General features: G+C 38.7%; 1 protein-coding gene across 1 annotated transcript; it reads left to right on the forward strand.

Moving 5' to 3' along the window:
* Positions 1–213: 213 nt before the first annotated feature.
* On the forward strand, positions 214–4,704 carry LOC139458920 (uncharacterized). Its single transcript, XM_071240357.1, has 4 exons — positions 214–294; positions 1,539–1,653; positions 2,270–2,390; positions 4,529–4,704. The coding sequence occupies exons 2-4, from the start codon at positions 1,560–1,562 to the stop codon at positions 4,647–4,649; spliced, it is 336 nt and encodes a 111-aa protein (XP_071096458.1). The 5' UTR covers positions 214–294; positions 1,539–1,559; the 3' UTR covers positions 4,650–4,704.
* Positions 4,705–17,873: the final 13,169 nt, after the last annotated feature.

Genomic DNA, 17,873 nt, shown 5'->3' on the forward strand with positions numbered 1-17,873 from the left:
CTAACTACGCATATATGCGAATCAGTTAAGAATTTCACGAACTGATTACGATTCAAATACGAATAAAAAAAAATATCAATTCGGGGGATTCATGGTCTGTGTGGAATAGCAGTATTAGTTGACTCTATGTCTGATTGTTCAATGTCATCTGTCTCCTGGCAATAGAGTCGTCGACAGGACCGTATACGCGAATACCATCACAATCAATGAATATACTCATATAAGTAGGACGCACGTACCGTCAGCTGCGCATTGTGATCACACGCATTTGGAAAGTACTTCTCCCGTGAACAGGTAAGCTACACAAGAAATTATCTGATAACTGTAGATCTACTTACAGATTACGTTGTGAAATATTTCTTTTGTATGTTTGGGCTTTTTCTTTACGCCCCATTCAGCAATATTCCAGCAATGTGACGGCAGTATGTAAATTATCGAGATGTTATAACAATGTCCTAGCGATGAATACTGTTACCTTCACACTGTGTAGAATTATTTGTAGTATTCGATATTACGTAATGTCTTGATGTCATTCCTTGACATACTGAGGCCCTCATGATGGACAGATATATACGCCGCGCTCTTCCGCACTTGCAATATTCCTGCTCTATGACGACGGCATGAGTCTGGAGCAAATCGGTATTATGAACAACGATCCACGCAATTAGGATACAATACCATGCTGACGACCACGTCACCGAGCCTGAAGGCCGATCCATTTAGTTGCCTATTAAGAGCACAGGCTTCTGGGGATCTATATTCTTAATTGGCATCTGCGTGTGTACAATATAATTATACTTTGCCCACGTTCTGATCCAGCTAACACTAACAATTTCACACTATGATTTGCCAAGGAAGGACATGGGATGGCTCGTTATCTGAGTGACATTTTAATGACTCTGTGTGTTATGAATATGAAGCTGTTAGATTCAGCAAGTTGACCCTACGTTTCGCTTTGACGGCTTGTTACAAAGCCTGCGAATTAGTTACAATAGCCCTTTGTCTCGTCCTCGAATAACAAGAAGGAATGAAATGTCCCTGCACAACAATCTGAGGAGTAATTATGATTGATGGCTGAATTGTGTACTAGTTGCATGCGATCTATAACCCGTTTTCTTATATTGTGAAGTTGAATATTAATTTAACTTTTTAAGTGTTCTTAAACTAGATTTTAAGTATAATCTGTTATACTCCAATTGATTTACTATCCATCGACGATTGGTTTTTAAACAAAGTATTTATTATTAATGTGTGACTCCTCGTCACGCTACGGCTGAAATATTGCCAATGTGAGGTACATCTTAACTCACTCTGTCGTGACAATCACCATTCGTCTTGTCCCCTAACATCACGAGAGGTTGATATGCCCTAGTAATACGCTCTTTGATGGTACTTGTGTACTGAGCAATTTTGATATTACATGTTATTTTAACAGTGTGTCAAATCGCTAACAAATTCTAACATTTCGTGACTCTTTCAGTCAAAACACTCCTTCTTCATAGTGGGCATATTTGCATCAACTGTTACTCTACTTTCAGAGAGAACCTCCAGTCAAATACATGATCATGTATATGCAAGTATTCATTCTTCTCCTCCTTGTCACCTTGACCCAAGGGTCTGTTAGCCGTGGTATGATTGAAACGGAAACAAACAGTAAGTTAGAAATCTGAACTTCTTCATGCATCTCTCTAATTTAACATATCGTATACGCCAGAGCAACTGACAAACTGGGACGCTTTTTGAGTGAGTAAGTGAGTGCGTGGGTGGATGAGCTGGATTTTACACCGCTTGTAGCAATTTTCCAACTATAGAATGCAGGGAACACCAGCAATTGGCTTTACACTTTGTTCTCATATGTGCAATTGAACCTAGGTCGTCGGCTTTAAGAACTAGGCTACCCCCACCACCGATGTTGGTTTTTTTTAAATCAAACACAAGAAACATGAAACTGAAGTTTTTTTGTAATGAGTAACTTGGCATATATACCACTTCTACACTAATGCCCACATCCACACTCACGCCCACCCACCTGATGCACTGTCCGCCAAAGCCGCTGATCCTCCAAACCAGGTTTAACTTTTTTAAGAATTCTTGTAGTAAGGAGGAGGAAGGATCTTACTCGTTACAGTTCCGTTGTCTAAATGCGCATCCCCTTCAAGTCACTCAAAGAATCCAGATGTCATTATCATTTGACAAACTCACTGAAATAATCACAAGTATATCATATATATTGGAGTGACCTCAGGAAGATAATAAATTACAATTTCAGAATGGGGGACAGAGACTTCCTATTGTAGTTACAAAGGTATTAAGTTCCTGCCAGGATCGTCGTGGAAAACAACGGAGTGTATGGAGTGTTCGTGTGATGAAGGCGGACTCACCTGTGCGGGGTAAGTAGACAACACTGCAGGGACTCCGGATTAGAATAGGTACCAAGCAATGTATATGTATTTGTCACGGATCCTAAGGTTAGAGACGGTTATTGCACCTTTTGGCTGCTTGGATCGTTGCACAAACTTCCATACACTGGATTGTCTGTTCCGTACTCCGCCTGCATATATACTGACCTATACTTATAACGCATAATAAACTTTAATTCAAAGGTCAAGAAAAGGATTTTAAAGGTAAACAGTTACAGCTATTTTCGTTTCACAGCTATTTTCCCTTTTACGTAAAATGGAATCTGTTTCGGTAGATAATCTTATTCTTAAACCGGTTCTCTAGCTTTGAACATTTGTATTTGCATGACAAAGAATGATGACTGTATGACCAAATGACATTGTGTTTTATTATCTCTTGCCTAAATACACAGAACAACCTTATTCTGTTTTTGATGCCATTTTTCAATACTAAAAATCGAATATGTGTTTCCATAGTCTTTCAGTATTGTTATGCAACAGACACTCAAAATATGGGGGAAATTAAAATATCTATGTTTCACACTCTTTGCGGAACTACTCGGTCTGCACCATTCATGAAAATATCAATTTTAACAGGTATCAATTTTATTTCTTAAAGAAAAGGCAACTATCTTTAATATACTAAGTCTTTCTTATGCTAATGTCTCGTCGGCAATCAGAATGTTAATCAGAGCGATGTTGTCGTGATGGACACCTCGTGACCAATCAACATGGAATGTGTTTCAAAGTCATGAAAGAATATGTTTTCATATATCATAATGATTACCAAGACTTTTCTCCCTATATGAAATTATCAAATAATCAAATAATATCAAACGTGTTATTCAAATATAAAATCCATGATGACCTTATATATTGAGATGGCTGTGGGTAGTCTTGTGGATAAAGCGCTCGCTTTTAAGGGCTCGATTTCCCACATGTGTATAAAATGTGAAGCCCATTCCCTGTGTCCACTGCCGGGATATTGCTGTCAGTGGGGAGAAAGAAATACTCGATCGATCCATCAACCTTTCGTTCACAGCAAAAAGCTATTTTTAAACAAAATCAGCAATAATTCAACTTATGTTACACAAAATGCCGAATATATACAGATCGTTCACAGTTTGATAATATACTGAACCGCAAAAAGAAACGTCACCCAAAGTAACATTGCATGAAAAGTTGTAATTTAAATATCTGGGTAATTTTTGTCTAAGTTTCTAAAATTTAACATTACCTTGTCCGGAAAAATGAATTTGATGACAACAAAACAAAGCAGATGACAATAAAACCGATCGCCCAAACGCATCACAGCAACGGCGCCGGGACCGTCTTCAGTGGGCAACACAGCACCAGCATTGGCGCCTCCAGTAGTGGAGAAGCGTCCTCTTCTCAGATGAGAGCTGTTACTATATCTCAACAGCAGATGGTAGAGAGAGAGTCTGGCGACGCCGTGGGGAACGTTATTCGGATGCTTGTGTTGTTGAGAGGGACTCGTGGGGTGGTCCAAGCATCATGATGTGGGGTGGAATTGGTCTTGGATGGTATCAGAACCATGCAGGGGCCTGTCCTCAGCCCCGATTAAAATCCTATTGAGCACATGTGGGACGAGATTCAAAGACGGCTGAATGACGTCGGACCAAGGCCGACAACTGCAGCTGAACTGTGTCAGGTGTTCCTCAGAGTGTGGGCTCAAGTGCCTGTGGCCTTCATCAATCGCCTCATCCATTCCACGTATCGACGTTGCACGGCAGTCATCAATGCACATAGCGGACACACGAGATACTGACTTGTGATGCCATTTTCTCAGAGATTTGTGATGGTTTCACCTTAAGAACATTTGACACTTTCATTTCAAACTTGATGATCATTTTTGCAAAGTTTCATCTTTTATGTGTCTCAAAGTATGTTTTGAGTGTTTGGACAAATAAGGTTTCTCATATATCTATCCATGGTGACGTTTCTTTTGCGGTTCAGTATATATATTTATTGTGAATAGAATTATGAATACGATTCTGAATATCGATATGATTATGAATATTTCGCAGGCAACTGTGAGATGAGCAATGTCTTGTGATTATTAGTTGGAAGACATAACACAATGTAACCTACTCGCTTTTTATTTCTAGGTTCGGTTATGCGGGTGGGGCATTTGGGGCACCTGAAGGCTGTAAGGTTGTCAATGATGCATGTGAGCCTAAAATGGTGGATGAAGAGGATGAGCTGCAGGACTGCACGCCGGGAAACTAAAACTTCTTCATGTAAAATGTAATACTATCATGAAGTAGATAAACCCTAAGAACCGTAGCTGTGTCGTTCTTTGTTTACAAGACGGTAGTGCTCTACCTGGGTCGGCGAGCGTGCAAGCAAGGTACACGAGCTATGGACTGATGTACCGGTCGATTAGTAAAATTATCACGATGTCATTCATTGGACTGGATTATTTACTACAAACGAACAAACTAAAACATTCATTCTCATTCGGAATTTTAGCTAAGTCATATTCATGTATGGAGGAGTTTATATAATAATAATTCAATATGCCAAGAGTCACCTGTGAAGGCGTCAACGTATACGCCAACACCAGAGATCGGTCTTTAACGATTTATATGGTATCATAACTTACACATGTCCTGTCCTTAATGTGAGATGTGTCATACAGACCACTTATTGACTGAATGTTATATTACTTGTTCATTTGCACTTTTTTTTTCATTTTGGGCATATAACATATTACACATAAATTTAAAAAATCTTTCTCGAAATCGACGTTACCTGTCAACGATTACTTCAACAGCATTCTTTCCAGTAGTCATGCATACGCCTACTTGTATATGTAATTCATGGAACCTAATGTTGAGAATTATTCACTTAACGACTTAACAATTCAAATGATTAAATAGCTATTGGATGGCGTGAATTGAACATTAACGTCACATTGGCAATAGCTCAGCCATGTAAAGACTGAATTGTGCACGTATCGATTAGGAACAGCTGTTGCCAGTACAAACCTGAATGGTTTATATATCCCATTACTGGACTTAATATATTGTCAATAAAATAAATATGATATTATTCTGTACAATATTCCATGAAAAGACGGTAGGGTTACTAAGAAGTGAAAAGTTTTAGAGTCCCGTGCACAGTGTATACACGTGAATGTTTAATGTTCCCGTCGTGGCTTTGTTGCAGTTCTGCTATATTCATTAACTCCTTTATGGACTCTAAAAGGTGAAGTGAAAAAGGGATTTAGATTCGCGTTCAACAATAATTAATTCACTTATACAGTATACAGTCGCCCAGCCGATTGGTCCTTTGTTTATTCCCCCAAACCACATCGAGGCTCTTTCTCAACTGCACAGGTACCGGAACACTTAACGTTTGTATGAACGAGTGAGTGAATGAGCTCGGATTATCACCGATTTGAACAGCTTTAGGGTTATATCCACGTGTCCGTTTGATTTGGAGGAAACCCTGTCTTAGACAAACTTGCTTTGTTTGTTTGTTTGTTTGTTTGTTTTTGGTTTAACGCCGACTCCATATTCAAGGCCAGACAATCAAGTAACTGAGCAACATGCACAACGTTCAACGGCGATAGCCGTGCTACCAGCCCCAGTAGGTCGTCTCTTGCGACCAACATAGGCTGCCGGGGACCTTTTCTAACCCTGAATCCTCACAAATGCTATAAAGCCAATCAAATGTAAGAGAATAATTTTTATATGGAATGTTTATTCAATGTCAGATCAAAACTATAAAACACGTTTTATGTCTGGTATACTTATGTTACATGTATATATTAGTAAACACATGTTACAACACAATGTCTTCTTTAAAACATGCAGATGATAAAGACAAAAATGTTCTAAGGTGTATATTAATAACAATTGTCACTACCGAACAACTGTCATTCAAAAAGCAGTTAAATGTACCTACTTTCTACCCGATGAAACTCATCTCAATACACCAATACTCGGTTTCTGAAAAGCGTTTCTGTGAAAAAAATCAAGTGGTTGAAACCGAATCTACTGTGTTAAATTCCATGTATGGTCTGTATTCGTAAATGAATGCAAGATATATATTTTTCCAATAAGTAATTATACTGGAGATTTTATTTATATCCATTTCTTTAAGTACAAGTTGGAAATATACTAGAAATTGAATATAGAAAAGGGGAGTATCTCAATTATCATCTTTCAATAAAGCGACAAACCTGTTTCATTAGCCAGAATAAATCTCTGCTAAAAGCAGTTGTGATTGTACGATTCCGAGTGTAACACGAGCAACGTTTCGATGTTTCTAACACTGTTATCCAGCAAGTGACGGTTAGAACATACACCGAAACGTCGCTCCTAATTGTAATAAGTTGTTCATCCATATATCTTATCCTTACTTTGTACTTCAACTTCTAAATGCCTCTCAAGAAGACACTGTTAAATAGTGATGATGCCAGGTGATCGCGAAAAGGTGACATGTTTGACTAAAACTATTTGTTTTACATTTATTTCACATCCCTTCATAATTCTTTTACATGTATAATTTGGGATAGTTGGCAAGAACGAGTTCACAAAGATCTTTTTTTATAATAAGGTTTCATTCGAATTGGTAAACATTTCAATCTGCATCATCAAGTGAAGTAAAACAAGATGTCACGCATTTTCAGTTTGAACAAAAAATACACTTGTCATGACATAATCAGTCAATACGTTGACGTACATCTTTCCGTGACATATTCAGTCCATACGTTGGCGTACATCTCTCCTAGACATATTTATAACTTATGTTTCTTTGAATAGATATCGACAGTACTCTTCAGGAAAGGCATCCCTTTCTGACTAACATTATTTCACCTTATGGTCGTACATTTTAATTGATACAAAACAAATCTTACGTACAACATGCTGACTTTGAACAACATATTATGAATATGAATATCGTTTTTTAAAGTATATACGTGTTTTATATTATGAAATAAGGTAACTGTAAGTGGTTATCAACATTTGCAATTGTGTTTCAGTATCATGGTCAATAAAGATATTTGCAGCATTTCCTTTCTAATGTTTCAGCACTTTTTCGAAAGATCACAATTTTAGGTTTTTTTTAACATTTACTGATAATGTCCATCCTTTCGTCTTTGTACTTATAATATTTAATTTTCTTTGTAGACCAACAACAGTATCTGACACTAAAATGACGCCGTCTGCAAAAAGGAGCATTAATATTTCTATCAAATCTGGAAACATTTCGATATCATGTTTACTCATGTTTACCATTGGCAGCTTTTTCGTAACATAATTCATTTATGAAAATGAAATTAAGACCGGACTCAAAATATTGCCTTGTCTTAGGCCCAAAGGACAATCAAAGAAATCTATAACACAATCCCACAACGAACACATGATCTCACATTAGAATACGTTGATTTTAGAATAGTAAACATTTTCCAATGTAAACCAGCTTTTCGTAGACTTGTCCATAGCTTAAAGCGATTAACAGAATCACAAGCCTTTTTAAAATCAACAAATGCTACATACAATTTATGCTTAAGCCGTGACAAGACTTTTTGAATAAGTGCATTAATCTTTGGTAGAATAACTTTTTCTGAAGCCAGCTTGAAATCAGGAATCTTATCACGCATGTTCGCCCATTTAGAAATTATATTGCTTAATATTGAGGTGAGGTGAAATTGGGTTTAACGTCGCGTCCAAGATTATTACACTTATATAGCGACGTGCATGACCGTGAATTACAAAGCCTCCCTTAGCTGAGTTCTAAATCTTCAGTAAATCAACACCATCGGTTTATTTGTTCAATCATGGGGCGGTCGGGTAGCCTAGTGGTTAAAGCGTTCGCTCTTCAAGCCGAAGATCCGGGTTCGATTCCCGACATGGGTACAATGTGTAAAGCCCATTTCTGGTGTCCCGGGCCGTGATATTGCTGGAATATACTCACTCACTGTTCATTCATGAAACAGGCATGTTAAAATAATAAATACTCAAAGACAAATTTCGTACTGATCAGATAAGGATCTTGTTACAAGGAATTAATTAAGGCTTTCCCCCGTTCCCCAGAGGTGAGGTGAGGTGAAATGGGGTTTAACGTCGCGACTAAGATTATTAGCGTATTTAGCGACGTCCATGAACGTGTGTGTGTGACTGCTTGTACTAGTCCGGACTGATGCCGATTTATAGTGCTATCCCACTGGGATACCATGCCGCAGTTTAACATGAATACCCCACTCAGACACAGTATATACTGACTCCGAGCCGACCAGTCCTTGTTTTAGCCCTTTAATGCCGAGCGCCAGACAGGGTAGCTTAATATTGAGGTGAACACTTTCCCTAAAATGCTTAATTAATGAATTACCTCTATAGTTATGCGGGTCACTCCTGTCTCCTTTCTTTATGCAAGGGTATTATTGTAGAACACGGCCAATTGCTGGGGAAAGCTCCATTTTCAAATAACGTGAAGAAAAGGTGTAACTTCAAATTTAGAACACTTCAACATTTCGATAACTACATCATCAGGACCAGCTGCTTTTCCCTTCTTGAGGTGATTTATCGCATCTATTATTTCGTTTTCAACAATGGGTGAATCTAGCATAACTTGATTAACATCAGTGAAGCATTCACTAAAATAAATTTGCATATCATCAATTGCCGTAGTAAATATTGCAGCATTTTAAAAAAAAAATCTTCTTTAAATGACTTTTGTTATGTTATCTGCAGCAGAAAGTCTATTCTCCAGCATTATTCCAGAATTGTTAATAAACTTTTTTAGTTTGTCTTGTCTGTGTCTGCACATATCACATTTGTATTTCCGACAACAATTTCTATATTTATCCCTGCTTTCGCAATTTTTCATTCTGTCAAGACTAGTACGAGTAGTTCTAAATCCTCGTAGCGCTTTGCGGGTGTTACGTCTTGCAATTCTACATCCATTAGTTCTATTTTTATTCATGTTCAGCCTGACACCCATATGTCTTCCAAAACTGAAACCAACGAGCACATCGAAATCAGCCTTGGCTCATGTGTACGATACAGGTGTGTTTCAAACGTAGATTTCTTTAGGGCCCGAAAACTGGAATGTGTCTATGACAGATGAAAGTACATGCATGTGTTCAAATTCCAAAGCAAAAAATACGAACTATATGTACGGGTTTGTGTGTGTTTTTTGTGTGTGTTATGACTGAAACTGCGTTGAACGAATTTGATTGTTTCTAACATATTTGGGATGCATGGAAACCAACGACAACAATGATGGAGGAAAAGGACTCTTTGTTATCTTTTGTAATAATTTCGACGTAGCCATTTACACAATCATATCTCTGGCCCGTTTCACAATACGTTGTATGTACTAAGAATAAGTATGCTTGTGTCGTTATAGGCATGTTCCTTTTTCAGCCAGCTCTTCAAATTTATCCTTTATCCTCTGACAAAAGAAACCCTCAACACGTGACGTACGTGTCAATACTACGAGAACGTATATACCCCCATCCTCGGGGATGCCATGTAAGAACTGATCCCCAGCAACATAGTCTCTAGCCGATGTTGATGAACCCAAAACAGATCCATGGTTGCAGATCGCTCACCCAAAACTGGATCAGTTACACTACCAATTAGAGATCTGATAAATGCAGAAACTTACATCTACCATTGTACGATATTTGATTTTGTTTGTTTTTTAAACGCCTCGTAGGCTTGCCTCGTAGGCTTGCAAAGGCCTCTGGGGATCTACATTCTTAACCGGAATCCCGTGGTTGTACAATATAGTTATACTTTGACTCACGTTCTAATCCACGTAAAAGTAACAATTTCAGACAATAACAGGAGAAGGACATGAAATGGCTCATGATCTTAATGGCAGTTTAGTGATCAGTATCTGTAGCAGTAGCAGGCATTGTGGTTAAGTAAGTTGATGTTAAGTTTTGCTCTGCTGGTATGTCGGAAATTAACAATTTCACAGAAGTATTTTATTTCTGCCATAGTTTTAACTCATCTGTTACCCTTCTTTCAGGGAGATCCTCACCTTAATACGCCATGTACGTGCAAGTATTCGTTCTTCTTCTCCTGGTCACCTTGACCCTGGCGTCATCTTCTCGTGGTCAGATTGAAACGGAAACAAATAGTAAGTTGGCAAATATTTAGTTTTAATATATAAATTCTACACTGTTGCTTTTTCTGTAAAAAGATCTTGGCAAATACTGTACTCCCTGCGGTGTATTTTTTTTATTTTCTAGTGTATCCCCCGTTCATTGGGAACTACATATACTTGGAATTTAATCAAGTGTGTCTAGCATTAATAAATTGCAGACACCCTTAAGGCGGCCATGTCCATCGCGAGAAAAAGGATCAGGGTTCAAACAAAACGTGGGCGGTCAGAGCGCACAGTCTCGAATAGTTTGATAACCTTCTTGCACCTGTTGATTTTCGAAGTAAAGAGGCTATTGTCGCAATACAACTGACTGGTAAATAATCAATACCCGTCTGTGTCACGATCACCAGGAGGCGTTACCTATTCGTCTTGACGAGGATTTCATTTCGTTCATCCAGGATCTGAACTCAAGGATATTTATCATTCTAATAGAGATGAGACGTAATTCTAACAAGCACTTTGTATGACTGAATGTTTCATATACTGTGGACTAAAACAGATTTGATAAACCAACTCACAAGGATGGCAAAATTGTAAATGATTCAAAGAGAGACATATGATTCTTCCTCAAAAGATTTTATACCATTCAATGAATCAGTAAAGCTTTCAAAAAGTATTTTAGTAGATACTGTACACTTTACTGATTCAGTTGACCCTGTACTCAACTTGTTGATGGAGGACACTGAAATTTGGGTTGTTTAAAACGTAATCCTTGGATAACTAATTACGTAGGGTGACTTCATTTTTAACACCTTGTTTCACATCCTCCAATGCAAAACGAATCTGGTGTGATACAAACACATTAGAACTTCCGTAAAACTTTCAAAAGGTTATATGACAGACATGTTATGAAAGACCTCAACGTATAGCCTGTTAAGCCTTCCAGGAGAAACAATGCGACATTGACTTGCGCTGCCAGAGAAGTCACTGGTATGTGAAGTATCAGGTCTTCCTTACAGTTGTCTCAGTTCATCCATCTGGTTCCCAGTGCTTGGAGATACATGGAGAACTGGGACTACTTTGTCATGTCCAAAGGTTATGATGTTGATATACATGGGGCATTTTCATTACTAGTAACCAACCACCCAAACCCCTTAGCACACCAACACCCACACTAACACACATTTTTTGCACCGTCCGTCTATGCCTCTGAACCTTTCCATGGACATTCTTTCAAGTCGCTCAAAGAATACAGACAGATTATGTGATAAACTCATTGAATGAGTGAGTGAGTGAGTTGGTTTAACGCCGCTTTTAACAGTATTCCAGTTATTTCACGGTGTGTCAGCTTAATGTGGGAGGAATGCCCGAAGTGATGCAGGTCTCAGACGTTTACCACTTCGGTGAAACCCACGAGCAGGGGTATGGTGCTGACAAACCTAGAAACATAATTGGGGCAAACCGGGATTCGAACCCACAATCATAGGTTTCTGGCGTGTTCAAGGTACGCAACCGTGCACAATGGGTTGCACGCGGGTTGAGCACCCGTTGAACACGCGTGTGCAACGGGTGTGCAGATTAGTGTGCAGACCATAAACACAAGGTCGGACCGTCTTAATTTATATTTAGTGTTCGGTTGCTGGGCTTGTATGGCATGAACCATTCCAGGAGGGTACAGTCTAGCCTTTGTGACTACCCGACATTAGAACAGCAGGGCATTTAGAATCGAGTTTATTGCTAGGGGAACCTCCGAGTTGACACGATTGTCATGGGTTGGTATATGTTCGCCATTAATGAAGTTACCGTAAGTTTTTGTGGATTGCTGACATATTCGTTTTAAGTTTTGCCCACGTGAGTCATTCCAGGTGACTACAATTATACCGTTTTTGTCGTTCGCAAATTTTTTAGATAGTACATGTATGATAGAACAGCCACCACTACTTACGTCTTATCATTTCACGTAGGAATATATTTTCCCACACCCCACTTCCTGTTGTTTTTGTTTTGTGAGAATAATTAAGAGAAAGTTTTGTGTAGGACTCTAACATTTATCACTAATTCTAAGAGGATATTGGAAATTAATATGAACAGCTTTGTTGTCTAACTGTTGATAGAATTTTAGATCTTCACAAACACCGGATATTACCATGTGACCTCGTTAGGGATTGTGATTTTTACATTTGCCCAATGACCACAGTGAGTATTGCTGGGGATGCCGGAGGTGACAGCTTGTTATTAGAGGAAATTGGTTGTGAGTACTTATACAATGTGGAAGGGATATCTTTAGGATTTTAATCCTTTCTTTCTCTGTTGGTATGAATCATGTCAACGATCAGATATTACAAATTACAAAAGAAAAAAGTATGCAATGTATGTGGTTCTCATTTCAGAATGGGGGACAGAAATTTCATTTTGTACTTACGAAGGTATTAAGTTCCTGCCAGGATCGTCATGGAAAACAACGGAATGCGAAGAGTGTTCGTGTGATGAAGACGGAATGTTCTGTCAGGGGTAGGTAGATAACAATGTGGATATTCTGCATTAGAATATGCGACCGTCAGAAGGAAGTAACGACTTAATGCGACTCAGCGAATTTGCTGATGTTATCGCACCCAGTGGCGTAGATTGTTCCCCATGAGATCCATCATCGTATTGTCTTCTCCATACTCCGTCACCATTTAGTTTGAGCATTGCTGTGAGTGTCATTAAGCAAGGAACACAAATAATCACCCTACACGTATGTGAAAATTGGTACTTTGCTATATTCAATATTTCAAGTGATGTTGTCGGACATTTCCAACCAAAATGGAATGTGTTTCAAAGTAATGGAATAATCTGGTTTCATATAATGTTCAACCAAGACTGTTCCTACTATATCAAATTTACAAATAATCAAATGATATCCAGCGTTTTATTCAAGTATCGGATTTTCTTTACTCCAAATGATGACCTCATATAGTTTGATGACCGATATTGATATGAGTGGAATTATGAATATGATTATGAATATCGATATGATTATGAATATTACAGCAGCAGTTAACTGTGAGATGAACAATGTCTTGTGATTATCAGTTTGAAGACAACGCAATGTACAAGTAACTAATTGTCTCACTGTTTTCTTCAAGATTCGGCTATGCGGCGGGGGCACGTGCTGCATCTGAGGGCTGTAAGTTTGTCAGTGATGCATGTGACCCTAAACTGGTGGAAGCGGACGATGAGATGAAGCCCTGTGTGCCAAAGTTTACACTGCACATCTGACATCTCCTTCATTGAAAATGTAATGTAGTCATGAAGCAGATAAGCATTGAAACCGTGTTCGTGTTTTTCTTTGTTTCACCAGTATTATTCGATTCACAATTTAGAGAGCAGCCTATGGTTTGAAGAAGTGTCACTGATAGTACTAAATTCACTAGCAATTCTAGATTGACAGTTTAGAGAACAACCTATAAATATTGTTTGTTGTTCGAACAAGTGTGCTTATTGCCGACCCATTTGTTATTCAGGTCTGTTTTATATAATTATTTAAACTTTATTCGAATTGGTACATATTTAAATCTACATCAAGTGAAGTAAACCAAGATGTAAAGCACTTCCAATTGGATAACAAAAAACACTTATATCTCAGCATGACATATCCATCGTGCATACGCTGACGTACATCTCTCAATAGCACATTCATAGTCTGTACGTTGAAGCACATTGTACATCTCTCCGAGACATGTTCATAGTCCTTACGTTGACGAACATCTCTCCTTGATAAATTCGTATCCATACGTTAACGTACATATCTCCATAACATATTCAGTCCATGCGTTGGACCCGTGCAAATCCCGGGAAGAATAGGTTTTCAGTAACCCATGCTTGCCGTAAAAGGCGACTTAGCTTGTCGTAACAGGCGACTAATGGGATCGGGTGGTCAGGCTCACTGACGTGGTTGATGCATGTCCGTATCCCAATTGCGTAGATCGAGGCTCACGATATCAATCACTGGATTGTCTGGTCCAGACTCCATTATTTACAGACCGCCTTCGTATAGCTGGAATATTGCTGAGTGCGGCGTTAAACAACAATCCAACCAACCAACAGCATTTTCTTTCTCATATATGTTTCAGCAATATTACATTGTTAGATTCATGACGGAACGTGGAACTTGTGTCTACAAAGTTGGGTGTCGGGCCGTCGCAGAGAGTTGTTGCTTTATTATAAATCAGTTTTGTCTCATAACCCTCTCTCCGTCAAATAATCCAACACCATGACATATCCCTTAGCATTTCAATCGATCCTGGACATAAATTCAATTTTAAACAATTCTGTATAAAAGACCCTGAGTAAAGTCATTCAGTCATGTCAGCGATTGACAGCAGAATCATTATTATTTATACAACAAATCAAACGTGCTAATAATCAGTCAATCAAATGGCTATTAACTTGCGTTAAGTTACTTAACAGACTGCAGGTAATCTGTATGTTCGGCGACCACGTATTCTAGCCACCGTTAACAAATCTAGCCAGACTCCAAAGGAATTTCGAGAGCAAAAAAATATTGTTTTCAGTTGGACCTTCTAGATAGAAGTGCAGTTGTCTAGAGGCGTCCTAACGAATTTCGTGCGAACGTCAACAGAAGGCAACATGATATATTTGGGGTCGGATCTGTAATGATTTGCGGCGAGATCACCGTGACTGCCAGAACACAGATGCATATCCTACCGAGACAACATACTGGAACCAATAGTTGTGCCGTTTGCGCACCAATACTGGGCCACATAATATCATTCAAGACGATAAAGCTCGCGTCCACTGCGAATGCATCTTAACTGACTACCTCCAGCAGCAGACATGGACCTTTCTGTATGCAGAACACCGAACCGCACCGCACCGCACCGCACCGCACAGCACAGCACAGCACAGCACAGCACAGCCCCGCACCGCACAGCCCCGCACCGCACCGCACCGCACCGTACCGCACCGCACAGCCCCGCACCGCACCGCAATCATCATGTCCGAATTCAGAGGATCATTAGTGGCGTTAAACAACATTTTTTCCCGAGACAGTAGCCATACACATGTAGTAACTGGTACGAAAAGGTAATACAATATCTGATAAAATTAAGAAACTCTCTCAAGCTTGAGAAAACAAGGTTTTTGCAGTTGCGTAGTTGGGAGATATTGAAGGTGGCATATCAAGTTTTACTTGATTGCCCCTTGCATAATAAGAAGCCATTTCTAAATGAATATTTTAAGATCAGATCAAGATAATTTATTGTACTAAAGGTCTCCGGTCAGGATACAAAACAAGAGTACAAAGAGATCATATCAGTGAATACAACACAACTGTAGACATGTGCTGCATACAATACATCCGTGCAGATAATGTAACAAAGTGGGTGTACACAAGTATTTTACGAAGTGACGTCACGATACTATAAGATTCTTGCACCGAGAAAGTGCATGATGAACAAATAGTGCTAACCTGAGAATTGTTTTTCCATCATCAGATTTCAACAGAGATTTACATGAATACTAATTGGAAAACGCAGGTATTTCTGTGGGATATATGCTTCCCTTAAATCAGTGTAAACAGTACAAACAAGCAGCTGCAGTATATGAACTTCATCCTCTAAACAAGTTCGACAGAAAGGACACATTCTCATTGGCTACGGTATAGAACGATGTCGTCCAATGTTAACCATTATTTCAGACAGTCAAAGACGAAATCTTGAACATGTTATGCGGAGAGATTTGCATGTTATAACATTTAAATACAATTCAGGTTCAATTAACGATTTACACATGACATATCTTGAACTGTTTTCAAGTGTCGATCTCCAGTCCTGCTGAAACATATCTAGTGGCTTTCTATGAGATAATCTTAAAAAATTATGTTCATCACCAACACCATGATACAACCACACACAACCGAAACCGTGATAAAATAACATATAACGAATATTTGATGCCCATTGTTGTGTACCCACGATTGTCCAGATTAAGTAGCATTTTGTATGCTTTTCTAGGCATGCGGTCTTCGTGTGTTTCTAAAATTTTGAACCAGTATCTAAAACAACGAATATATGCATTTATATACATCGGATATCTTCCACATTTGCCATGAACCATACAGCCTGGAGTTGATATTGCCGTCTTTAAAAACTTTTTACATGTATATAAATGCATCTGGATCTGAATACTTTTATCTGGATCCTCATATTCATTAATTCTACATATTAATGACAACAGACGGCAGTGTAATTCTAATTCTACATATTAATGACAACAGACGGCAGTGTAATCATGAGATAAATTACACATGTGCATACTTAATATCATGAATTTAAGGAAATTGAAGCTGTCCTGGTGGGTGTGTCAAGTGAATCCAGATATCTAAGATACTTCGCTGTACCTTATCCTACGATAAAGTGCACTTTTTGAGTTACGTCATGATGGGCTGACGTCACGACACTGTTCAAAGTGCGTCCCCTGTCATCTAACTTATCCTTGGTAACATCGTTCTTTCATCACTGTCATTACAAGATGGTCCATCCAAATCCGTTATCTTTAAACTCGTAGAATCTTTGAATGTTATAACCTTGAATGAAATAAGGAAAATGACGTCAACCATCTCTCATGCTCAGGCTTATCACAAATATATTCAAACCACTGTGGTCCGTGCCATAACAATCACAAAATTATAAGAGGCGGACCTTGGTTCACTACGAATTATGTATGTCTCTCAGGACAAAGAAATGAGCAATCATGAAAAGTTTCATAACCACATACATGTGAATTTGTTGCTCAGCGTACGTTATTTAACAATAAACAGCGGTCAAACAAACCGGCCACTGTTGATCTTCCTCCGCCATGTTTGTCTCATGTATGTTCTTTTTTCGCTGTTTTCAATTAACAATGGTCTTACTACAGGATATGTTAAGCTGTTATGGAAAAGATATAGACTTCATATCCGAAAAATATATGCTTTCAAAAACATATCTTTTCATGGCTACTTTTGACTTGACACGGTACTTGTGAAACTTTTGGGGTGACACGGTATCTGTGAAACCTTCGGTTTGATTTGTTAACCAAAACATCATTATATTCGATGGTTCTGGTATACTGCTTCACAATGTCCATTACTTTATGCCTAAAACTCTGCTAGTGGACTGTTGTAACAACCAACCACCATCTACGACATCTACTATTTTGTACATTAATGATTGTAACAAAGCACACTATGTCATGGCTTGCTGTTGCTGCCGTCTGCTAATATTAGTGGCGGAAACAAAGTTGCAACTTGTACAACAGAAAACACCAGAACTCACAATAACCAGCGACACCGAACTTCACCTTTGCTTACATGTTAGTTCGGCCCCACGATGCGCTTGT

Source organism: Haliotis cracherodii, unplaced genomic scaffold (genome assembly GCF_022045235.1).
Source record: "Haliotis cracherodii isolate W230 unplaced genomic scaffold, xgHalCrac1.p SCAF_13, whole genome shotgun sequence".
Classification (NCBI taxonomy): Eukaryota; Metazoa; Mollusca; class Gastropoda; order Lepetellida; family Haliotidae; genus Haliotis; species Haliotis cracherodii.